The sequence below is a fragment of the Dipodomys merriami genome, unplaced genomic scaffold (assembly GCF_024711535.1).
Source record: "Dipodomys merriami isolate MVZ:Mamm:240054 unplaced genomic scaffold, mDipMer1.0.p SCAF_156, whole genome shotgun sequence".
In the NCBI taxonomy this organism is placed as follows: Eukaryota; Metazoa; Chordata; class Mammalia; order Rodentia; family Heteromyidae; genus Dipodomys; species Dipodomys merriami.
In genome coordinates, this window is record NW_027202893.1 from 2,800,403 (window position 1) to 2,826,091 (window position 25,689).

The 25,689-nt window shown below is 46.1% G+C and overlaps 1 protein-coding gene and 1 non-coding gene across 5 annotated transcripts; one reads left to right on the plus strand and one right to left on the minus strand.

The window, feature by feature from the left end:
• The first annotated feature begins 1,632 nt into the window (after positions 1 to 1,632).
• Positions 1,633 to 12,332, plus strand: LOC138827434 (RIIa domain-containing protein 1-like). Of its 4 annotated transcripts, XM_070022923.1 has the most exons (6): positions 1,633 to 1,729; positions 2,232 to 2,308; positions 10,009 to 10,055; positions 10,157 to 10,237; positions 10,762 to 10,938; positions 11,070 to 11,156. In XM_070022923.1, exons 1-4 carry the CDS (start codon positions 1,646 to 1,648, stop codon positions 10,201 to 10,203), a joined length of 255 nt encoding a protein of 84 aa, XP_069879024.1. In that variant the 5' UTR covers positions 1,633 to 1,645; the 3' UTR covers positions 10,204 to 10,237; positions 10,762 to 10,938; positions 11,070 to 11,156. The 4 variants fall into 4 exon arrangements, with proteins under 4 accessions (XP_069879024.1, XP_069879022.1, XP_069879023.1 ...); XM_070022921.1 differs by lacking the exons at positions 10,157 to 10,237; positions 10,762 to 10,938 and adding an exon at positions 12,217 to 12,332 and having other exon boundaries at positions 11,070 to 11,195; XM_070022922.1 differs by lacking the exon at positions 10,762 to 10,938.
• Positions 12,333 to 17,753: 5,421 nt separating this feature from the next.
• On the minus strand, positions 17,754 to 17,875 carry LOC138827528 (small nucleolar RNA SNORA40). The gene has a single exon (XR_011372107.1). It is a non-coding gene; the product is annotated as a small nucleolar RNA SNORA40 (small nucleolar RNA).
• Between the last annotated feature and the right edge of the window lie 7,814 nt (positions 17,876 to 25,689).

Genomic DNA, 25,689 nt, shown 5'->3' on the forward strand with positions numbered 1-25,689 from the left:
AAAATGATCACTAACCCTGATGAGGTTTCTGAGACGAGGTTTAAAGCCCTCTCCCAACATTTCTGTGGCTCTTCTGTCTTTGCTGGGAAATGTTAGGGGCAGCCCACTAAGAATCCCTCTGTGGCCTGAGGACGAGCTTCTGGAGCAGTTGTGCACCAGTCTGAAAAGACAGCCTCTCCTGCAGGGTTTTTGTCTCCAGCCTCTCAGAAAGCCTCTGCTGGGCATCATCTCTGTGGGTGTGGAAGCTGTGTGTGTGTGTGTGTGTGTGTGTGTGTGTGTGTGTGTGTGTGTGTGTGTGTGTGTGTGTGTGTGTGTGTGTGTGTGTGTGTTTACAGACAGGCTCCTGCCCTTTCCAGGCAGCTATTTTCAGCTCTGTGGCTTTATGTTTCACTTACCCTTCTTAATCAGATACTACAAGAACAAATCTTGAAGACCAATTCCATTTCTCCTCCCTTATTCAATCGGGAGTGGGAGAAATCATTTAGAATTTATGAGGAACCCAGGGTGAAAAGAAAATTAATCTACATAAGTCAGTCCAAGAGGGGAAATTCTGCCAAAATGTCCCACGGGTCCTTTCCGGCATCCAGAGTCCAAGAATGTTCTTTCCTTTGCAGATCTCGGCTCACCCCATGCTCTGGGGTACTTTCATGCTTGTTAAGAATCCCAGACTTCAATGTCAAGTGTGTACAGGACAGATGGAAGGGCTGGCTTCTGGCCAGTGGCTAGGGAACAAGCTTGGGTTCCTTTCTTTTTTTCTTTTTTTAGGTTTATTTTAATTTTTATTTAAAGGTGATGTACAGAGGGGCTACAGTTATATAAGTCAGGTATTGAGTACATTTCTTTCTTTTTTTTTTCTTTTGGCCAGTCTTGGGGTTTGAACTCAGGGCCTGAGCACTGTCCCCGAGCTGCTTTTTGCTCAAGGCTAGCACTCTACCACTTGAGCCACAGCACCATTCTGGGCTTTTTCTGTGTACGTGGTGTTGAGGAATTGAACCCAGGGCTTCATACATGCTAGGCAAGCACTCTACCACTGAGCCACATTCCCAATTTCTTTCTGAGCAGTGTCACCCCACCTCATTTTCTCCCAGTTTTTTTCCCTCCTGACTCCCCTCCTCCTCCCAAGTTGCATAGTTCATTTCCAACATAGTCTCTAGTGAGTATCATCGCTGAATTAGTTCACGCTTTGTTCCACCGTTTCTATGCTTCCCTTTCCCTTTCTCTTCCACTAGGACCAGACTTCCTCCAACTTGGGCCTGTTAGGAACTGGACTTTGGGAGAGCCTCCCTTAGAGATCTTTTTCTATCCGATTTAATACTATTTGAGTCAAGGAGAAAGGTTCATTTCACCTACAATTAAGTTAGTTTAAAAAAAAAGTAAGTCTTCAAATCCAGGAATGAAGATCGTTTGGAGACGCCTGCCCCCGCGCGACACCACGTCTTCGCCCCTCAAGTTAGCTCTAGCTGCAGCTCCCGCTCCCTTTCCAGGACAGGTTTCTTTCCTTTCTCTGGAGAGGGCGGGGCTTGGGGCGGGCCTGGGCGGGGCTTGGGGCGGGGCCCGGGGTAGGGGGCGGGCCGGGGGCAGGGCCCGGGGCAGGGGGCGGGGCCCGCTCAGCTCGCGCGCCTGTCGCCTTGACGACCGAAGCAAGATGGATGGGCTGGAGGGCGGCCTGCTGGGGCCGGACCCTGGGGCTCTGAGCCAGGAGCAGACCGAGGAGCTTCGGAAAATCAAGGTGCGTGGTCCGAGCCTTCATGCCTTCCTCCGACAGTGAAAAGTGCAGCTCCCCAGGGCGGGATTCCCCCCCGCCCCGCCCCCGACGGAGCGAAGGGCCCCCGAGGGGAGGGGAGCAGGAGCCCACCCCTGGTGAAGGGGTTCCGGAGAGGATTTGGGGGTTTCTGGGGTCCTGAACAGAGCCACGGGCGCTTAAAAAGGCAAGATTTAAAGTAGGGTTCCTTCTGGAGAAATGGGAAGAAATGAGTGCCAGATTCATCTGTTCAGATACAAACAAGGTTTTAATGGCCTTAATAATAAGTTCCCTAAGCCCTAACAGGAAGCAGCCGGAAGATGTCGAATCTCTGTACACACACGGGACTTGGGCGGCTTCCGTTTACAAGCACCCTGGGGAAAGGTCGAGGTTACCCATGGAGGTTGTTTCCCCGGCCTTTCACACCTCTGGGGTTGAACTGGGTCTGTCCCTTCGTGGAGCGGTGGGTGACCCTTGGCTCTTGCTCCAGATCCAGACTCGGCTTGCAAATGAAAAGTACCTGAGGACCCATAAAGAAGTGGAGTTGCTCCTAAATGGCTTCTTCAGGTAGGTGACTTTCCAGACTGACCTTGTGCAACTAGTGGAAAACTTCCTGGGTCTTGCTATAGATCGATGAATAGGAGTGTCCCTTTTCTTCATACATTCCCTATTGCTTCTACCTTCTTAAAAGTTCGAAAATATCCTAAGACGAACTTTTTCTTACAAGAGAGTTTGTCTAACTTTATTTTATCTCTAAAATTCTTAAGCTGGATGCCCGTGGCCTAAGCCTGTAATCCTAGGTACTCAGGAGGCTGAGATCTGAGGATCATAGTTCAGTATACCTTAAAGATTTCCTTCAGTTATCTCTAAATTCAGTTAATAATACAGTTAAAATATTAATGCTCATTTACTTTAACTGTGAAAATAAATGTGTACCATATGACACTTGGAAGAGGGAATGGAAAAGGGAATTTGACTTTGGGAAACCCAAGTAGCCAATAGATACAGAATACTGCTCTCAGCCAGAGGAGCTCAAGATCCTTAGTAGAAATTTAAGAAAAAAATCACATGTCTGGCTCTTCCCTACTGAGAGCATTGTAGAAAACTCAAGGATTGGATGCTCTCTCTCTGTCTCCCCCCACCTCTCCCCTCCCCTTTTTTTTTCTTGGTCCTGAGGCTTGAACTTAGGCCTGGGCACTGTCCCTGAGTCTCTTTGTGATCAAGGCTGACACTCTACCACTTGAGCCACAGTGCCACTTTTGGCTTTTTCTGAGTAGTTTATTGGAAATAAGAGTCTCATGGACTTTGTTGCCTGGGCTGGCTTTGAACTGTGATCCTCAGATCTCAGTCCCCTGAGTAGCTAGGATTACAGGCGTGAGCCACTGGCGCCTGGCTTGCCTTTCTTTCTTTCTTTCTTTCTTTCTTTCTTTCTTTCTTTCTTTCTTTCTTTCTTTCTTTCTTTCTTTCTTTCTTTCTTTCTTGTCAGTTGTGGGGTTTGAATTCAGCCTGGGCACTGTCCCTCAGCTCTTCAGCTCAAGGCTAGCGCTATACCACTTGAGCCACAGTGCCACTTCCGGCTTTTTTCTTTTTGCTTATGTGGTACTGAGGAATTGAACCTAGGGCCTCATGCATGCAAGGCAAGCGCTCTACCACTGAGCCACCTTCCCAGCCCCAACCCACAAGCCATTTCTTAAGCCGAGAGAGAGAGAGAGAGAGAGAGAGAGAGACAGAGACAGAGACAGAGACAGAGACAGAGACAGAGACAGAGAGACAGAGACAGAGACAGAGAGACAGAGACAGAGACAGAGAGACAGAGAGAGACAGAGAGACAGAGAGACAGAGTGACAGAGACAGAGAGACAGAGACAGAGAGAGAGAGGCCATTCCAGTATCTCCTGGAGTATCTCTTTCCCTCCCCCACACAACATTTCAACTTACTACTTGGCTTGAATGAAAAAATCTAAAGGGACATCAGACAAAAGAATTGAAGGAAAAATAAATCATGGCGCAACCATGGGTGCAAACAACAGAGCTTGCTCATACTGTTTTGTTATAGACAAGTCAGCAAGGGAAGGTTTAAATAATAATAATGCCTTCCATTTCCAGGCTTTGCTTTGTTTCCCTACATCAGCAGTCATCACAGTGTATTGTAATTGTGTTGTCAATCTTCTGCTTCTGTTACTGGTCCAAAGCTTCAAGCTGGTGAAGCCATGTGTGTGTCCCAGTGCCCATATAGTGTGGGATGTCTTGATAACATTTTTGTTGTTGTTGGTTTTCCCAGAAACTCTATGAAAGATTTTTAAAAAGGTAATTATCATTTCCGTTTTACAGGTGAAACACATTAAACTCAAGAGATATGAAGTGCCGGGTGCCGGTGGCTCACGCCTGTAATCCTAGCTACTCAGGAGGCTGAGATCAGAGGATCGTGGTTCAAAGCCAGCACGGGCAGGAAAATCCATGAGACTCTTATCTCCAATAAAACACTAGAAAACCGGAAGTGATGGTATGGCTCAAGAGATAGAGCACTTGCCTTGAGCTGAAGAGCGCAAGGACAGTGCCCAAGCCCAGAGTTCAAGCTCCACGACCAACCAAAAAAAAAAAAAAAAGAGATATGAAGTATCTTTTTCAAGTTATTGACCTATGATTCAAACCCTGGTTCTTTTTTTTTTTTTGGTCCGGTTGTGGGGCCTGAACTCTGGGCCTGGGCGCTGTCCCTCAGCTCTTCAGCTCAAGGCTAGTGCTCTACCACTTGAGCCACAGTGCCACTTCCGGCTTTTTTCTTTTTGCTTATGTGGTGCTGAGGAATTGAACCCAGGGCCTCATGCATGCAAGGCAAGTGCTCTACCACTGAGCCACCTTCCCAGCCCCTAAACCCTGGTTCTTTCTACCATGTTGTGCAGATCCAACGGAGACCCAAGTGGCAAAATACTTGTCTAGCATGCATGAGGATCTAGGTTCGAGCCTCAGATTTTATATTTTGGAATTTTCTCTTAGGTGCATGAGGCTTATAGAACTGATGGGGAGACATCAGAAAAAACAAAACACAACAAAATCGTATCTAGTTCCTCTGTGAAGCTGGGTTCCTTGGTACTAGGAATAAGGCTTGGGTAAAAGTTTTAGGAGTAAGCTGGGTGCTGGTGGCTCATTCCTGTAATCCTAGCTACTCAGGAGGCTGAGATCTGAGGATGGTGGTTCAAAGCCAGCTAGGGCAGGAAAGTCTGTGAGACTCTTACCTCCAAGTAACCACCAGAAAACCGAAAGCAGCTCTGTGGCTCAATTGGTAGAGTGCTAGCCATGACCTAAAGAGCTGAGGGACAGTGCCCAGGCCGACAGTTCAAGCCCCACGACATTAAAAAAAGAAAAAAAAGTTTTAGGAGTCATCTGATAGTGTCACACGAGGGGGTCAAGTCATTACTTTTGTACCTTTTCTTCTAAAGGGAAGAGGGCTGGGAAGGTGGCTCAGTGGTAGAGCGCTTGCCTTGCATGCATGAGGCCCTGGGTTCAATTCCTTAGTACCACATAAGCAAAAAGAAAAAAGCCGGAAGTGGTGTTGTGGCTCAAGTGGTAGAGCGCTAGCCTTGAGCTGAAGAGCTGAGGGACAGCGCCCAGGCCCAGAGTTCAGGCCCCATGACCGGACCCAAAAAACAAAAACAAGAACTTAAAGGAAGTAAAGAGTGTCATCCTTTCCACGCTGGGAGCTTGTGGTCTAAGTAAGGGTTCCAGCTAAGAGACTGGGGATAAATGTTAAAAGCTCAAATTATATTTCCATTTGCATTGTTCACTAACAACTGGGATTAGAAAGAACATAGAAAGGTGAATGAAGAGGCCATGTCTGGGCTGGGAAGGTGGCTCAGTGGTAGAGAGCTTGCCTTGCATGCCTGAGGCCCTGGGTTCGATTCCTCAGCACCACATTAAAAAAAAAAAAGCCGGAAGTGGCGCTGTGGCTCAAGGGGTAGAGCGCTAGCCTTGAGCTGAAGAGCTGAGGGACAGCGCCCAGGCCCAGAGTTCAGGCCCCACGACCGGACCAAAAAAAAAAAAAGAAGAGGCCATGTCTGAATCCTGTGTCCCTGTGGCCCTGTTCTGTTTCTCTGTTGTCCTCGAGGACAACATTTCCTAGAGGAGGCTGGATATAATGAGCCTAGCCGCCGGTGCCTCCCTACCTTCCTTACTACCCCCATCTCCAAGATGAGGCAGGCCAGGCTTTTCTTTTTGCTGTCCCTGCAGCTCTCCTAAATGGAATTCTGGCCCCCCTGGGCATTTCTCTGGGATGGCGAGGGCTAATGTTTGAAGTATGAGGAGTTACTTTGCTTGCTTGTTTGGTGCTATTATTATTTGCTTTGAGTGCTACTAGAATGAGCCAGAATCAGCCTAGCATTGGACTGGCTACTTCACCAGTCCTTCCTGTGAAGAGAAGCAGACAGAGCAGGGCTCTGGGCAGCATGCCTGTGTCTGTCCTGCAGGTCTCTGCTCTGGACTCCTTGAGAAGTTTTGTACCATTTTTAATGAAAAGTGAATTTTCTTCTTGAGTTTCGATCCTAGAGACTTATGGCCATTCAGCCATGGCCCTTTGATCTGTCACAGAAATACTATGCATACAATTCTTAATACCTTCAACTTTGGACCTGAGAAATTAAAAGAATAGGGATCATACTTATTTTAGCCACCCAGAAATCTTGGGTTTGGGTCTGGAGATGTGAAATTATAGAAAGACTTAGTTGTTGTTTTTTTTGTAAATACCCAATTATGCAAATACTAAATCATGGCAGCAGCCATATAATTACTTGGCTGAAAAAAAATCTTCAGTAGGTCTACATCTTTTTTCTTTTTTTTTTTTTTTGGGTCCGGTCGTGGGGCCTGAACTCTGGACCTGGGCGCTGTCCCTCAGCTCTTTAGCTCAAGGCTAGCGCTCTACCACCTGAGCCACAGTGCCACTTCCGGCTTTTTGCTTATGTGGTGCTGAGGAATCGAACCCAGGGCCTCATGCATGCAAGGCAAGCACTCTACCACTGAGCCACCTTCCCAGCCCCGACATCTTTTTTCTTTTCTTTTCTTTTTTTTGGGGTCCGGTCGTGGGGCTTGAACTCTGGGCCTGGGCTCTGTCCCTCAGCTCTTCAGGTCAAGGCTAGCACTCTACCACTTGAGCCACAGTGCCACTTCCGGCTTTTTCTTTTTGCTTATGTGGTCCTGAGGAGTCGAACCCAGGGCCTCAGGCATGCAAGGCAAGTGCTCTACCACTGAGCCACCTTCCCAGCCCATACATCTTTTTTCTTGTTACAAAAATTGCCTTTGAAATATACTTCTCTGTGACAGATTCTAAGCTGGATGGACTTTCCTGTGCTTGTGGCTCTAGCATCCAGGTGAAGAAATTAGATCTTACCTCAGACCCATTCTGACCAGCGTGTATGCTGGTCCTGGGGCTTGAACTCAGGGCCTGGGCACAGTCCCTAAGCATTTTTTGCTCAAGGCTAGCACTCTTGAGCCATAGCTCCACTTCTGACTTTTTGGTGGTCAGTTGGAGATAAGAAGAGTCTTGTGCCAGGCACTAGTGGCTTCACGCCTGTAATCCTAGCTACTCAGGAGGCTGAGATCTGAGGATCATGGTTCAAAGCCAGCCCAGGCAGGAAAGACCGTGAGACTCTTGTCTCCAATAAACCACCAGAAAACCAGAAGTGACGCTGTAGCTGAAGCGGTAGAGCGCTCGCCTTGAGCTGAAGAGCTGAGGGACAGCACCCAGGCCCAGAGTTCAAGCCCCATGACCAACAACAAAAAAAAAGAAAAAACAAAAAAAGAAGAGTCTTGTGAACTTTCCTACAGGTGGTGGTTTTAAACCATGATCCTCAGGTCCCAGCCTTTTAAGTAGCTGTAGCTACAGGTGGGAGCCACCAGCTCCCGCTTTGTGACCCCTTTTTTGTTTGTTTCAGAGAGGGTCTCATCATGTAGCCTAGGTGGATGTGAAACTCTCAATCCTCCTGCCTCACTCAGCTTTAGTGCGCGGATTACAGGTGTGAACCATCATGCCTGATGCCATTGTTCAGATTGCTAATAGCACAGATTCATTTTGCATTTTAGAGAAATGGACGTTTTATAATATGTACTCTTTGGTGCCTTCCTTAATAGTCGATCCTCCATTCTCACTTCTGTGTTTGTATGACTATACCACATGCTATGTATCTATAGCCATTGTCTTTCGTGTTTGCATTGTTGGAGATTAAAGCCAAGGACTCTTGTGTGCAAAGTCCACACTCTACCTCCAAGCTCCACCTCCAGCCCTCCTGTTGTCTTTTTCCTTACTTTTCATGCTCCCTGAACCTGCCCTGACTCTAGCCAGTCTGAGCTCTGGTGCTCATTCTGAGTTCATGGAGTAGAAGCACAGATACCTTTTGAGTGTTCTTCTGGGCTCTGGCAATCAAAGGTAATCCTGGGGATCCCTAGTTGCTAATCTCAAGAAAGTCTTAATCTGAAGAATATATTCTTCCATTTCTGGGCCTTGGTTCTTGCTGTTTTCCAGAATCTAGAATGTTCTTGTCCTTCAGCCCTCTCCTGCCAAATAAATCTAATGTGTGCTGTCAATGTCTCAGGGCCAGTTGCAAAGGGAAGTTTTGGGGAACTTACTTGTTCTCTTTCACTTGCCTGTAACTTATTTAAGGTACTGTCAGATTGCATTTTAGGAAACAGACCAACCCCTCATGTTTTGTGCAGTTAATTTACACATAATTGTACTTAATCAAATTGAAATGAAGGAGAAGGAAAGCAAACTAGTCATTTGCCTGTAATGAGGCTCTGCTTCTGCTCACAGCTGGTGCTCTACCACTTGAGCCATACCTCTAGTCTGACATTTTGCTGATTCATTGGAGATGGAGTCTTTCAAAATTTTTTTGCCCAGGTTGATTTCTAACTGCAATCCTCCAGGTCTCAATCTCTTTGAGTAGCTGGGACTACAGGCACAAGCTACCTGTACCCTGCTTGGGAAGCAAATGCAAGGCGCTGGTATTGAAGCTTGGGGCTTCCTGGGCACAGAGCCTCTGGCCAAGAGTGAAGTGGGGCTGGTGGACCAGCAACATATGTAGCAAGCACTAACCCTGGAGTTACAGACCAGGGCCCTCTCTTTATTTGTTGTCTTTATGAACTGGGGTAACTGATTAACCTTTGAAGGTTTGGTTTCTTCATATGTAAACTAGGGACATACTAATTGTCATTTTACAAGGATGCTATAAAACAAGATAACATTAGTGAACATATTTTGTGAAACATAAAACTTGATAGGTTCTAAGACATTTTCTGTGAGCCGAGTGAGTTTGGGACTTCAGGTGTTAATCTTTGTGTCTGCTTGCTGTACCCAGGGCTAATCACCACCTGAAGTCCATCTTCTCAGCCTTGTTTGTTGGCTCTCTGTCCCCTGCCCTGTGAGAATTTACAGTTAAACTTTCTCAGAATGTTGTGAGTTGCATATTTAACCTTTGAAGAATGGGCAGAGGTTCTTTTTTTTTTTTTTTTTTTTTTTTTTTTGCCGGCCATGGACCTGAACTCTGGGCCTGGGCGCTGTCCCTCAGCTCTTCAGCTCAAGGCGAGCGCTCTACCACTTGAGCCACAGCGCCACTTCCGGCTTTTTCTGCTTATGTGGTGCTGAGGAATCGAACCCGGGGCCTCAGGCATGCAAGGCAAGCACTCTACCACTGAGCCACCTTCCCAGCCCTGGGCAGAGGTTCTTCATGATTGCCTTGTGCTCTTGGCTTGATTTGGGTTCTGTGAAAACGTTTGAATGAATGACAAGCCCCACCTGGCTACAATATAGCTTATTTTCCCCCCTTCTTTTTTATTTTGCCAGCTGTGGGGCTTGAACTCCATGCTCTGAGCTTTTTCTCTCAAGGCTAGCATTCTACCATTTTGAACCAAAGCCCCACTTCTGGCTTTTTTTTTTTAGTAGTTAATTGGAAACAAGAGTCTCAGCCTTTCCTGCCTGAGCTGGCTTCCAACCACAATCCTCAGCCTCCTGAGTAACTAGGATTACAGGCATGAACTACCAGTGCCTGGCCAGCATAGCTTTTTAAAATGAAATAATCCGTGGCCTAGGTTTATTTCTACTTGGGTGTTTTGCACCTGAGAACATGGGTTGACGAAACATCATTTGTCTGAGATCCCCTGGATTGCTGGCTTTGAGGATGAGGTCTCAGGTGGCAGGCGGAGAAGTATCCAAGTATTCAAGCGGCAGCCACAGCCTGCCTCGAAGCTTGACTTACTGCTACCTTTTCTCTTACTATTTTCTTGCAGACAGATGTTTCTGCAAAGACCTGGCAACGTCCTGGAGTTTGCTGCAGGTGAGTAAGATGGGGAATGGAGACTTGGACAGGCTACCCTCCCCGTGGGGTCTGGGGGGCCTTCTCTTTTGACAGCTGTCCCCCCTGGGGGCTATTTTCAGAAGGCTTCATTGCTCTGCTGTCATTTCCTCAAAATGAGGCCAGATAAGGAAGGAGACAGAACTTGCGCTTGGTGAGGATTGGTAAGAATTTTGAAATTCCCAACGGAAGACAGGCACATCCCTCTTCCCTGGGGATCTCACAGGGGTGCCTGACCGTGGCTGCATATTAGAATCACCTGGGGAGCTTTTACAACATGCCCATGCTCAGGCCCCACCCCTAGAGATATTTTTATTTAATGAGTCTGGGGGGCGGGGCCCAGTATCCATAGCTTTAAAGGTCCCCCAGGTGACTCTAATGGACTTGGTTGCCCTGAGGTGGCTTAAGGTCAGTGGTATTTAGCAGGACTGGAACCTGAGCTGGGCCATTTCTCCAGCAGTTAACCCTGCAAGCAGGTCACGTTCTCCAATGTTTGGGAGCGAAATCTAAGTACGTCTTTGCTACACAGCAGATGCAGCCTGTGACTCACATGCTGCCGGGGTAGAAAGCCCTCTTCTGTCGTCATCCTGCGGAGTCTGGCTCTCCTCAGAGAGGGTGTTCTCAGAGACAGGCGCTGGCAAGCCCAGTGAAAACGAGAATAACACTTGGCATTTCTTTGCGCCTCAAGATGGGCCCGGAGCAGAAAACTGAGAGACTCTCTGAGCCTTCTGAGACCGCCCTGAGTGTCAGCAGACAAGGAGCAAATGGCTGTGGGCATCGGTCCACCCTCCCTGGGGATTGGAGCCCTCGAGCAACGACAGTGGCCTAGGGACTTGCAGTGAGGGCTTGCTTGCTCACAGACACTGTACGGCAGGGGTCCCTCCAGCAGCCTATCCCCAAAGTAAGCTGTGTCCCTCCAGTCTTTTCCACTTTAGTATAAATGATTTCTTCTTCTTCTTTTTTTTTTTTTTTTTTTTTTTTTGATTTTTATCCCAGACTATTTCACGGATCCAAGACTTCCCAACAAGATTCACACGCAGCTAATTAAAGACAAGAAAGCAACTTAATTAGCAAAATCCTGACGCTCAGCTGTTGGGAGAGACCAGCCAGAACGAGCCTCGGGTGGGTGCTAGCCCCACTCAGCTGGGGAGGCGGCTTCATCCTGCATTTTGGTCTAGGGAACGAGGAGGAGAGCAAGCAGAGAAAGGCCGAGAGGAGCTGGAGAGCTTAGCGCCCGCGCGCTGTCTCCCTGCCACGGTTTCGGGGAATTCGGCACTGTGAGATGCCTTAAGTTGGCCTAGCATATTAGTGACAGGAGCCTTCCACCTAGTGAACCAGTTAGAGGGAAAAGAGTGGAAGGAAACAGGGAGAAAGCAGCAAAGAGATGGGGAGGGGTCCTTAGCACCAAGTCTGCTCCTGCAGGAGACCTTCCCTACCACCCCGGGGCTGGGAATGGAGCACTTACTTTCCGTGCATTTTGGATTGGATACTGTGTGTGTGTGTGTGTGTGTGTGTGTGTGTGTGTGTGTGTGTGTGTGTGTGTGTGTGTGTGTGTGTGTGTGTGTGTGTGTGTGTGTGTGTGTGTGTTGGTCATGGGGCCTGGGTGCTCTTCAGCTCAAGGTGAGCGCTCTACCACTTGAGCCACAGCGCCATTTCTGATTTTCTGGTGGTTAATTGGAGACAAGTCTCACAGAATTCCCTGCCCAGGCTGGCTTTGAACTACGGTTCTCAGATCTCAGCCTCCTGAGTAGCTAGGCATACAGGCGTGAGCCACCGGCGCCCGGTTCTACTCCATCTTTAAACCAGGCTGTGCTGTCAGGTGCCAGTGGCTCACATCTGTAACCTTAGCTTCTCAGGAAAAAGCCCTAAGTAGAACTCTGGCTTAAGCGTGCCAGCCTTGAATGTAAAAGCTAAGAAACAGAGCCCAAGTCCTCAAGCTATAGTACCAGGACAAGAAAACAACAAACAACAACAACAAAAACCAAGCCCAGGTTGTGTCATGAAGGTCGCCACAGCTGCTTTTCAAGCAGGATGACTACTGAAACTTGTGAAATCTGGGATTTTTTTTTTTTCTTTCACTTTTTGGATGTGAGGTAGGAAAAGGACACACTCCTGACTTAGCAGACCCATTTCTGTTTTGCAGGGTCACCTGACAGCTCGAGAGCCCTGTTGCTGTTCGTGTGGGTTTTCAAACTGCCTTGGGCTCTGCTGTCTCAAAGGCTTTTAAAATCTCATTAAAACTAGACCTTTCTGCTCTCAGCTGTGTTTCTTTCACTGGGGGCGGGAGGAGGCCTGTGGTTCTGGTTCTCAGCCCTGGTGGAAAGGGCTGTTCCCACACCAGCCGCTCCCTCCCTCCCAGGGTCTAGGCCTGGGCTGGGACCACAGCTGGTCATGGTGGGGCAGGAGCTGAAAGTCCACATTTCAGTATGTCAGTGCCAGGGCAACTGGATAGATAGAGCGCAAGCAACGATCAACTGATTTCTATGGAAGCGGTATAGTGAGAGGAGGAGGCCGGAGGCCATCACAAGAGATTGAGATGAGACATTGAGCACCCACTGGGGTCTGAATATTGTGAAATAGGAGCTTGGCAGGGGACTTTAAAAGGGGGGTGGACTTTGTTCTTGAGGATTTTTAGGTACAAGCTGTCCATTTGATTTTTAACTGAGAGGCAGAAGAATGCACCAGATGGCCTCCTGAAGTCCTTTTCAGCCCTACAAGGCTTGTGGTATGTATGTATGTATCTCCCTCTCTGGCCTCCACAATATAAAAAGCGCCTCTCACCTGTGTGTTCCTTGTCAACATCACTATGGCAACAGGAGCACAGACCAAAGCAGAGGTTGTATTATTTTGATTTCCCTTGTCTCTGCCTGCCTTGTTCCCAGCTGCCATCATCTGCGGTAGTGGAAAGGGCACCAAAACAGGGCACTTAAAGAACTATTAAAACTACTGTTAAAACAATAAACTATGGAATAGGATCCGGAAAAGTTATTTTAATAGCTTTCAGAATTGCACTTTGGCAGCTCTGAGCACTGAGAATGAGATACCGTGGTTTAGAAAAATCCAAGCAAAACCTTTAGCAAAAAACCCCCACACATCCTGTAATCCCAGTACTTGGGAGGTAGAGGAAGGAAGACTGTGAGTTCGAGGCCAGCCTGTATAGATGTCTCCAAAAAAAAAGAGAAAAACGAAAATTAAAGCATTCTGAACAGCCACTAAGAACCTGGGATGTGAGTAAAGGGTTACGTTACCACACTTGTATATCCTTTCCTGGGAAAATAGACCTGCAGCAGCAGGGGCAGGGTTCAAGTTTGAATGTATGACACAATGGTGGAAATCTAGCATTTCTCTTAATGTAACTTTGTGTGTGTGTTTGTGTGTTGTGTGTGTGTGTGCTGGTCCTGAGCTTGAACTCAGATCCTGAGCATTCTATTCCTGAGCTTTTTTGTTCAAGGCTTGAGCCACAGCTCAACTTTTGGAAGTTCATTGGAGGTAAGAAGCTCACGGACTTTCTGCCCCAGCTCCTGTACTCAGGAGGCTGAGATTCAAGGATCTAGGATTACAGGCCTAAACCACCAGCACCAGCCCTGAAATAATGTACTTTGAAGCCTTCTTGAGAAAAGAATGGATTTAATGTTCCTAGTGCTTCTTGGTGTGAGCTGCTAGCCTAGGTTGTAAGAGTAGGGTTGTATATGGGCTGGGAGATGAGCTTCTTCCTTTCCATAATCTTGTCTGCTTTATTAGACTGAAAACTTCATCAGGGCAGGGTTCAAACCTAAAGATCTGACTTGATCTCTGCTTAATTCCTGGCACTTAGCAGTATCTGGTAAAGAGCCAGTGTTCAGTAAACATCTGGGGAGAGAGAATGAATGCATGCGTAATGAATGCATACATCAATTGCTGTAATACAATTCGATACCTGAAATGGGAGCAGGTGTGTAATATAGGGGGAAGATGAGTGCCAGGTTTGGGTGGGGAGTGATGGCAATCTCAGAGAAACTGGCATCTGATGGGCAGGAAAGGGTTTCCAGACAGATCTGGGGTGACAATACCCCCACTTTCTCCCATTCTACTGGGCACAGAACTCCTAGCTGCTCATCTTCCTCACAGAACTGCAGACTTGTTGAAAGCAGTATAAAGCTCAGCCTCATGTGGTAGATCCTATTTGATCTAGGCCTTATTACTAGATCATATTGATGTAATATATCTTATTGATCTAGCAATGGCAATGACATTTCCTGATTTTTCAGCCTCCCACAGCTTTTAGTTGATAAGCTATGGATAGAAGAATTTAGGGGGTGGGAAGTTCTAGGAAAAATTTTATTTATTTTTTCTTTTTTTGTGCCGGTCCTGGGACTTGAACTCAGGACCTGGGCGCTGGCTCTGATCTTTCTTTTTGCTCAAGGCTAGCACTCTACCACTTGAGCCACAGCTCTACTTCTGGCTTTTTGGTAGTTAATTGGAAATGAGAGTCTTAAACGAACTTTCCTGCCTGGGATGACTTTGAACTAAAATCCTCAGCTTTCAGCTAGGATTTCAAGTGTGAACCACCAGGGCCAGATAAATTTTGAATTATTAAGAAAGAGAATGTATGACAGTTTGCACTTTCTGATGTGGGATGTGATTCCTGGAGCTTAAGACCAGAAGCAGTAAATGTGAGGGTGAATACTAGCTCCTCCTCCTCTTACCTCTGGCCTGATGTCAGCTGAGAATGTATTTAACTGCAAGTAACATGAACCCAGTTTACAATGATATAAGCAAATAGGAGGTTATTTTGTTCACCTGATAGTGTTAAGATGCAGGATTCAGTTTCAGAGATGTAGCCTTTTCTGTCTTTGCCTACTGCCAGACTTTGCCTGCGCCTCTTGGTGGTAATCCCAGGTGTCATTTCGGCATTTCAGGCAGGAGATGGAGAAAGAGCCGTATCAGCTGACTGTCCCTTTTCATCATGGAAGAATATTTACTTGGAAGTCCTTCTTACCTACATCCCATGGGCCAAACTACGGTCATGTGGCCCACCCTGGGCACAACAGAGACCCAGACAGGGACAAAAGGAAGAAGGAAGTTCCTGTCCTCCAGGAACTGAAAATTCAGATTCCAGGGTGCCTCCTGCCTCATGAACTTCTTCCCTCCCCATGCCAGCCGCACTCACTGGTCTTCTGTTCTTCACATAGGCCAACGTAGTTCCCATTTCAGAGGTTTTGAACTCTCTTCCTGTTCTTTCCCCCAGGTTTCCCCAGGGCTAGTGGGTGGTGTGATGAGAGGAAGAGAAAACCCCATCAAGAGGGGCTGCTTTTCTCTCTCAGCAGGTCTGAAGAGGGCAGCTGCTGGCGCTGGTTTGGGGCCTGCATCTCTGATGTTTTCCTCCTTTATCTTAGGGGAGGAGCCGTAGGACCAGGAAGGTACTGTGCCAGCATGCTTGTCTTTCTTTTCTAGAAAAAGAACCCAGCACAGCCCTCCACCCCAGTGGCTTTCACAGACATCGTGAACAGAACTGTGCAAGCACCTGTTAAGGAAAGCTGGGAAATTGAGTACTGCAGCTGAAACATGTCCTAGATGCCTGTGTGTCTCCGTCTCAGAGAGTTCTCCCCTAGAGATCCAGCCTCCCCCAGACATTTAAAAAATACTAAAGTATGCTTTCCCCCCAGCTGTTTTCTATCACAACATCCAGTTCTATTTTCTTCATAGCATTCCCAGATATTATTTCATTTATTTGGTTGTCTCTGCCTGTGGCCAAATCTTGTGAGCTCCAAGGAGGGCAGGCCTTGTCAGGCATGTTCAGCATCGCATGGTTGGCACCTACAACAGCATCTGGCACAGCTGTTCAGTACACATTTGCTGGATGACTGGATGGATGGGTAGATGGATGTGAAATTGGGAACTGTAGGATGAAGTCTGGATCTATGCAGTGGCACAAAAGTAGGAAATGGAGTTGGGCATCAGTGACTTATGCCTTTAATCCTAGCTACACAGGAGGCTGAAATCTGAGGATCATGGTTCAAAGCCAGCCTGGGCAGGAAAGTCCCTGAGACTCTTATCTCCAGTAAACAGAAAAAGCCAGGAGTGGCTCAAGTGATAAGAGCGCTAACCTTGAGGACAGAGAGGCTCAGGGACAGAGGCTAGAACCTGAGTTCAAGTCCCAGGACTGGCAAAAAATAAAAAATAACAAGGAGATAGAGATTCTAGACATCTTTAGGAGGAGTAATTCACAGGACTTGTGATTTGAAATGTGAAGTAGTTACAAGGGAATCTAGATTCTGTGGGCAAGTAATGATGGGGTTATTTACTAAAACAGAAGTGGGCAGGAGAAATGCAGGAGCGGGTATGACTTTAGACGCAAGGCTTCCATGGAGTTTGCAGTTGGTCATGGGTGATAGTTACATGAATAGCTTTGGTGAAGAAGGCAAAAGTCAGTGCAGTGGGCTGCGTAGGGATTGTGAGATGCACATGCAGAAATGAATGCACACAGGTTATGGCTCTGGAGACATGGCTGAAAAGGAGGATCAGGAGGGACAACTCTGGAAGGAGAGCAGAGTCAAGGGTAATGGTGGTCTACCACCAGTGGTGGTCTTTCTCCGTTTTTTTGGTTATTCAAAGGGCTTGAACTCAGGGCCTGGGCACTGTCCCTGAGCTTTTTGGCTGAAGGCTAGCACTCTACCACTTTGAGCCACAGCGCCACTTCCTGTTTTCTGATGGTTAACTGGCAATCAAAGTCTCACAGACTTTCCTGCCTGGGCTGGTTTTGAACCTCCATCCTCAGATCTCAGTCTCCTGAGTAGCTAGGATTATAGGCCAATAGGAGGTTATTTTGCTCACCTGATAGTGTTATCAGGCAGGATTCAGTTTCAGAGAAGTAGACAAGTACTCAGAGCAGGCCTTTTCTGTCTTTTCCTTCTGCCAGATTTTGCCTGCTCCTCTTGGAGCAATGCCCAGCAGAGGTTTCATGTTTTTACCTTTTTTTTTTTTTTTTCAAAACTGGAGTTTGAACTCAAGGCCTCACACTTTCTAGGCAAGCACTCTACCACTTATGGCCCATCTGCAGCCCCCTATTTCACTTCTAGACTTAAAAGAATTCAGAGCTGCTTTGAAACTATTGCTCATGTTGGAGCTGCTATGCAGGAACAAAGCCAGAACGAATGAGGTTCCAGCTTTGCCACCAACTAACCTACAGAACCTTCTCTGTCAGAGACCTCCCCTCCAAAATTGGAAGAGTAGCTTCTACATGAACTTGCAGTGAAGGTCACCTGGGTCTGGTGCATTCTCAGGGTGAGAAACCGAAGCATATAAAAAGCAGGGCACTGTCTGGCTGGCTGGCCTCTACTGCCCTCTTGTGGACACTGTCCCACCACTTGGAGAGTGCCTGTTGTAGGACTGAATGGGAAGGAGCAGAGGAAGTAAAGAGGAAACAGGGCTGAGAATAGGAAGTAGGCATACATGTCTACATTGCTAGGGTAGAAAGTTCTAGAATCTAGCATATTCTTTTTTCACAGTTTTTTTTTGTTTGAATACAGGGCCATGCCACGGCTCACCACAGAGCCCATTCTTTGTTCTATTTTCATCTTCATGTTATCACAAGAAAACTGGAATACTTATGAATTCTCAGAAACCTAAGCTATGCTTTTATTTTTAGAGCCAACCTGAATGGATATCAATACCTCCATCTCTTCAAACTATTGTAGGAATCATATTCCTTCTTACACAGACCAAAACTCATACTGATCAATGAGTTCTGGGTTGTAAAAGAGGATTTTTTTCTTAATTTTTATTTTGTATTGTGAACATACTGTACAGAGGGGTTACAATTACATGGGCAAGATAATGAGTACATTTATTATCAAGCATTGCAGCCTCCTCCTTTGTTTACCCTTCACATCCCTTCCCAGAAAAGAGGATTTTTTTTTCATATCTTTATTGCACATGAAACACACACACACACACACACACACACACACACTAGTTTTTTTTTTTTTTAGTTTTTGTCGGTCGTGGGACTTGAACTCTGGGCCCGGGCTGTTCCTGAGCTCTTCAGCTCAAGGCGAGTGCTCTACCATTGAGCCACGACACCACTTCCAGTTTTCTGGTGATTAATTGGAGATAAGAGTCTCACAGACTTTCCTGCCTGGGCTGGCTTTGAACCTCGATCCACAGATGTCAGCCTCCTGAGTAGCTAGGATTACAGGTGTGAGCCACCAGCGGCCGGCTACTGAATATTCCACTTGTTTTCAAGGGTTATTCCAACATCAGGCCTGATGTATAATAAAAGGTTTGGAGTATACTACTGTATGATTCATTCTCCTCAGCTGCTTGAGCTTTTACCAGGGAAGTAACCCGTGAGATGCTGTGCCAGCTGGAAGGGAGAGCTGTCTGCAGCTGACCTTGGGGAAACGTATAAAATGATGTTATGTTTAAAGGATCTAGAGTGGCTGGGTGCTTGCTGGTGGCTCACGCCCGTAATCCTAGCTACTCAGGAAGCTGAGATCTAAGGATTGTGGTTCAAAACCAGCCTGGGCAGCAAAATCCATGAGAATCATCTCCAATAAACCACCAGAAAACTGGAAGTGGTTCTGTGGTACAAGAAGTAGAGTGCTCATCTTGAGTGAAGAACTGAGGGACAGCACCAAAGCAGAGTTCTAGCCCTATGACCGACAAAAAAGAAAAAGAAAAGAAAGAAAAAGGATCTAGAGTGGGTGGCATGATGTCCATTCAGATGTTGCCTTTCAGGACTGGAACACTTGTCTGTGACCCCTCCTTCCTCCCCCGCCAATCAACCTCAGGGCAGCTGGGAATTCTGGCTCTGTTAGCTGAGCCCCTTCCAGTATCACCCTCCACTGAAAACCATTCACCATGCTGCTCCTGGTCAGTATGGAAGAGCAGAGATCTGCTTTCCTTCCTCAGTGTGGGGACAACTCTGCAAGAGCACATAGTTCAGCATCTTTCTGCCTTGTCCTGTCTTAGTTCATTTGCTGAGTTGACTTCTAATCAACTTCTTTTACTCAAATTTCTATTTCAATATGTTTCTCAAGGAACCCATCCTGGCAACCATCAGTGCTAAGGAGATTATTTTTTGTTGTTGGTTGTGGGGCTTGAACTCAGGGCTGGATGCTGCTCAAAGCTAGTGCTCAGCCCCTTTAAGCCACAGCTCCACTTCTGGTTGTTTTTGTTCTTGTGTTGTCAATTGGAGATAAAGAGTCTTGCAGGGACTTTTCCTCAGATCTCAACCTCCTGAGTAGCTAGGATTACAGGCATGAGCCACTGGCACCTTGCAGATAGTCAAATTTTGACTTTTTATTTTTTCCAGAGCTGAGGACTGGACCCAAGGCCTTTCACTTTCCAGGCAAATGTTCTTTCACTGAGCTGAATCCCCAGCTCTTTGAGGAAGCAGACTCTAAAGTGAGATTTTAAAAGTGGAATTACCTGCTGGCCAGCTGGGAATGAGGACTCCTGAACTGCCAGCCAGGTCTGGGCACTGACAACAGATCAGTGTAATTATTTCAACTTTCATTAGTGCTGAGTGGAGAAGGCAGAATGGAATGTCAGTACGAAAGTATTTCAGGTTTGATATCCTATCAGGTTTTATAAAGACAGTGATATTGGATGACTATTTCTGGGAGCAATCAGTGTATTCACAATAAAGGGCTGAGTGCAGTTAATCACCAAGTATGAAAGCCTACAGGCCTCTTTATTTTAGAGGACCCCCCAATCCTGAAAAAAAAAACAACCCACAAAACTGAGAGTAAGGTACAGGATTTATTTCTGGACCTTAATTCAGCAGGTCTAAATTCTGATGGAGTCTATTGAAAAGGAGTGAGACCCTGGGATTAGAATAGGAGCGTCTCAGCCGATGCTTTAAAACCTGAATCAGTTCCCCCCTCTGGGCTGTAAACATGTGCTATTCAACTTACTTATTTCACCTTAGTTTGTTTTTCAAGAGTTTAGGCCATTTTGTTTTAAATTTGTGTGTCGTTCATTTGCAAGGTCTATAGTGATAGCATGTTTCATTTCTTGGACTGATAAGTTGTCTTTTCATTGTTTTGCTAGTAGTTTGCCTATTTTATTTTTTTCAAAGAAGGAGCTCTTCAATTATTTTTGTCTATTTTTAAAGTAAGCTTCATTGATTTGTTGATTCTTTTTATTTCCTTTCACATTCTTGCTACTTTGTTTCTTTTCCTCCTTCACAGGCTTCTTTTTGGTGTTGCTGGAGATAGGGCTTTGCCTATGCTATCATTTTTCTAATACAGATTCAGATCATTGACAGGCTTTTTAACAATATACATATATTTAGTGCTATAATTTTCTTCAGCACTGTTTTATCTGTTTAATGGTTAATTCTGTTATGTAGCTTTCTTTTTTTCTTTTTTTTTTTTTTTTTTTGTCGGTCGTGGGGCTTGAACTCTGGGCCTGGGAGCTGTCCCTCAGCTCTTCAGCTCAAGGCGAGCACTCTACCACTTGAGCTACAGCGCCACTTCCGGTTTTCTGGTGGTTTATTGGAGATAGGAGTCTCACGGTCTCTCCTGCCTGGGCTGGCTTTGAACCTCGATCCTCAGATCTCAGCCTCCTGAGTAGCTAGGATTACAGGCGTGAGCCACCAGCGCCCGGCTTATGTAGCTTTCTTTACCTGGTGGTTCTGGGGTTTGAAGTCAGGGCCTTACACTTGTTAGGCAAGCACTCTACCATTGAAGCTTTTTTAAAAATTAGCTTACATTAGTTATACAGGGAGGGATTTCACTGTTACATTTCCACTCATTTGCAATATATCCTACTCAGTCTTACCTCCTCTATCTCTCTCCCTTCTGCCACATCCATTTCCTGCTCAGGTGAAGGCCTGGACTGCAATTCACCTATTTCTTTTGTTGTTGTGGGACTGAACTCAAGGCTTAGGTACTGGCTCTTTGTTTTTTGGTAGTGGTGCCTGAACTCTGGGCCTGGGTGTTGTCCCCCAGCTCTTCAGCTCAAGGCTAGCGCTCTACCACTTGAGCCACAGCGCCACTTCGCACTTTTTCTGCTTATCTAGTTCCAAGGAATCTAATCCAGGGCCTCATGCATGCAAGGCAAACACTCTACCACTGAGCTACCTTCCTAGCCCCTCTGAGCTCTTTTTTACTCAAGGCTAGTGCTCTACCTCTTTGAGCCACAGCACCAATTCGTTTTCTGGTGGCTAATTAAAGAGTCTCACGGACTTTCCTGTGTGGGCTGGCTTTGAACCATGATCCTCAGCTCTCAGCCTCCAGAGCAGCTAGAATTACGGTGTGAACCACCACCTAGCCAATTCACTTAATTTTTAAGCTTCTTTTTTCTGTAGCTAGGATGACAGAGGTGCTTCTTCCACTGAGATGGGTTCTCATAGACTTTTCTACCTGGGGCTAGCCTAGGGAACTTCAGTGCTCCTAATCTGTTTCCTACAGAATAACAGGTGTATGCTGCTGCACCGTCTACTGTTCAAGAAGGGGTCTTGTAAACTTTGTTTGAGCTGGCCTTGAACTGGGATCCTCCTGTTTTTAGCCTCCTAAGTAACTAGGATTACAGGCATGAGCCAACAGTGTCCTATTTCATTTTTACTTGGTTCAATATACTTAAAATTTTTTTCCTTAAGATATTTATTCTCACATCCTGCTCTCCTGAGACATAATCTAGCTATGTAGTTCAGGCTGGCTGGCCTTGAACTCAGCTTCTTCAGTAGTGGGATTTCAGGTATAAACCATAAGGTATATACCTATGATATATACCATAAACCATAAGGCTTACCTGCATGATTGTGTGTGTGTGTGTGTGTGTGTGTGTGTGTGTGTGTGTGTGTGTATGAGAGTCCTGGGGCTTGAACTGGGCACTGTACCTGAGCTTTCATGCTCAAGGCTTAGCACTCTACTATTTTGAGCCATAGCTCCACTTCCAGTTTTTTGGTAGTTACCTGGAGGTCAGTATCTCATGGACTTTCCTGCCTGGGCTGGTTTGAACTGTGATCCTCAGATCTTAGCCTCCTGAGTAGCTAGGATAACAAGGGTAAGCTACTGGCACACAGCCTAATACTTTTCCTTCATTCTGGGAGGATTTTTTTTTTTTTGGGGGGGGGGTCGGTTGTGGGGCTTGAACTCTGGGCCTGGGCACTGTCCTTGCACTCTTCAGCTAAAGGTGAGCTCTCTACCACTTGAGCCACAGTACCACTTCCGGTTTTCGAGTGGTTTATTGGAGATAAGAGTCTCATGGACTTTCTTGCCCAGGCTGGCTTTGAACTGTGATCCTTAGATCTCAGCCTCCTGAATAGCTAGGATTACAGGCATGAGCCACCAGTGCCTAGCTTGGGAGAATTTTTTTTTTTTTTTGAGGGGGGTAATAGCATAATTCTTTCAGGACTTGTAAAATATTGTACCACTTCTATTCTTCCTGGTTTCTGGTGAGAAGTACACTATTATTTAAACTGATTTTGCCTTGTATGTAAGCTGTCTTTAGGTAAGATTGTCTTTAGATTTCAGTTATAATGTGCGTTTGCCATGCGTTTCTTCAGGTTTATCTTACTGGGTGTTTGTTTAGTTTCTTAAATCCACTTGTCTATATCTCTTGATAAACTTGAAATTTCCAACCATGATTCTATGTACATTTTCTTTCTTTCTTTTTTTAGTCTGTCATGGGGCCTGAACTCTGGACCTGGGCGCTGTTCCTCAGCTCTTCAGCTCAAGGCTAGCATTCTACCACTTGAGCCACAGCGCCACTTCCAGCTTTTTCTGCTTATGTGGTGCTGAGGAATCAAACCCAGGGCCTCTGGCATGCAAGGCAAGCGCTCTACCACTGAGCCACCTTCCCAGCCCGCTCTATTCTTTTTTTTTTTTTCAGCTATGTTCTCCATGTTGTTCAGATTCCTATTATGTACCTCTGCGCTTGCTGGGTCCCTCCTCCATCCTCTTCATTTTGCTGATGTGCTTTCATCCCGTTTCACCCACTGAGCTTCCATGTGAGGTATTGTTAGTTTATACTCTAGTGTTTTCATTTAGTTCTTTATATATTTTATTTCCTTGCTAAAGTGTGCTTGGAGCTGCTGGTCAGTTTGTGGCTGTTTCAAAATCCCCACTGGATAATTCTAGTATGTGTCATCTCAACATTGGCTTGTTGGCTTTTTTTCTCATCCAGTTTGCAGTTCTTGATATGATCAGAAATGTTTGTTGTTGTTGTCAGTTGTGGGGCTTGACTCAGGGCCTGGGCCTGGGCCTGGTCCCTGAGATCTTTTGCTCAAGGCCAGCGCTCTACCACTTTGAACCACAGCTGCACTTCTGGTTTTCAGATGGAGCTTTTCCTTGCCCTTAGGACAAAAAAATTGTAGCTCCTTTGTGGTGTCCAGTGATCCTACCGAGAAGGCTGACTCACATGTGGATAATGGTAAATTACCAGCAGGAATTCAGAGAAGCCTCATTTCTCCAAGTGGATCCAGGTTCTCTGCTGACACCATGGTCTTTACTGACACAGTTGACAGGGAGGAGGGCTCAGTACTGTCTGGCTGAGATGAAACTCCCATTCCTGACTTGGGACTCCCATGTCTCTACCTAGAAAGGGTTTTATGTGATGTGTTACAACCAGGAGACAACAGAAGTCTAGGTTCCTACTCAGTCTTGGCAAGAATGAGGTAGAGCTCTTCAGACATAGCCAACAGATTGTGTATGTATACACAAATGTATATGTACAATCCATCTTTCTGCCTGAGCTGGTCTCTAACAGAGATCCTCCCATTCTCAGCCTTATTCAGGATTATAGATGTGAGCCACTGGCACTTGGTTTTCCTTTATATTCTTCTTCTTTGTCAGTCATGGGGCTTGAACTCAGGGCCTGAGCACTATCCCTGAGCCCTTCAGCTTAAGATTAGCACTTTACCACTTGAGCCAAGCGCCACTTCCAGTTTTCTGGTAGTTTCTTGGAGATAAGAGTCTCATGGACTTTCCTGCTGGCCTGGCTTTGAACCATGATCCTCAGATCTCAGCCTCCTGAGTAGCTAGGATTAGAGGTATGAGCTACCAGCACTTGGCTCTCCTTTATATTCTTTTTTTTTTGGGTCCGGTTGTGGGGCCTGAACTCTGGGCCTGGGCGCTGTCCCTCAGCTCTTCAGCTCAAGGCTAATGCTCTACCACTTGAGCCATTTTATTGTTCTATTAGTTTCACTATTGCTTAACTTTTGGAACTGTTTTTCTTGGTTCCATGCAATTTTTCCTTTTTTTTTTTTTTCTCTGAAGCCTAGTACTCTATCACTTGAGGAACAGCACAAATCTGGCTTTGTTTATGTGGTGCTGATGAATCGAACCCAGGGCTTCAAGCATGCTAGGCACTCTACCACTAAGCCACCTTCCCAGCCCGTCCTGCCTTTTTGCTGGTTATTTTGGAGGCAGACTTTTCTGGCTGAGCTGGCCTCAAATTGTGATCCTCTAGATTGTAGGATTACAGCTTCATCCAGCTCTACTCATTTCTTTCTTTTTTTTTTTTTTGAGTCCGGTCGTGGGGGCTGAACTCTGGGCCAGGGCGCTGTTCCTCAGCTCTTCAGCTCAAGGCTAGCACTCTACCACTTGAGCCACAGTGCCACTTCCGGCTTTTTTCTTTTGGCTTATGTGGTGCTGAGGAATCGAACCCAGGGCCTCATGCATGCAAGGCAAGCGCTCTACCACTGAGCCACCTTCCCAGCCCTACTCATTTCTTTAATGAGTATTGGATTGGCACACTAGTGTTTGATCCTTTTAAAATTTGTTTTCAAACTATGCATGATGGGTTGAGTAACCATATTTAAATGAGTAAATTTTTAATGAATTCTTTTGAAGTTGCAATCTTATGCCTCATGTATATATTATAAAATGTATTCATATTATAAATATAAATGAAATATTCTTAACCCTTTGTGAACCCTGGCAATTAAATGGCATACTGCTTTCTGGTGTTATGTGCCTCATGCATGTACATATTGGTATTTAACTTTCCTCTCTCCTTCCCTTCCTTTTTTTGTGGTGGTAGAAACTGAGCCCATAGCCTCGCCCTTGATTGGGATGCACTTTGCTACTGAGCTATACTTAGTCCCCAGCCAAATATCTGAAACAGCACTTCTGTACATGTGTCATTTCCTCATCTCGTTTTGTCTTCAAGTTTTTGCTCTCAGGCTGGTAACTGGCTCTCAGCACTGCTCCTTATAGTACAGTACAGGAAACTTTCTCCAGGTGGTGAGCTAAGGCTTTTATTTCCCAGCTCTATGTCCTATACTATCTGTTTGCTGGTCATAGTGCTTGAACTTGGGGCCTGAGCACTGTCTCTGAGATCTTTTTGCTCAAACTAGTGCTCTACCACTTTAAGCCACAGTGCCACTTCAGTTTTCTGGTGGTTAATTGGAGATGAGTCTCTCAGACTTTCTTGACAGGGCTGGCTTTAAACTGCAATCCTCAAATCTCCTGAGTAACTAGGACTACAGGCATGAGCCACCAGCACCTGGCTACAAATATTTCTATAATTTTGTCTGGCTTTATAATTCTTTTTGTCGGTAGCAGAGCTTGAGCTCTGGGCTTTGGCGCTGTCCCCCAGCTCTTCAGCTCAAGGCTAACACTCTACCACTTGAGCCACAGCGCCAACTCTGGTTTTCTGAGTGGTTTATTGGAGATAAGAGTCT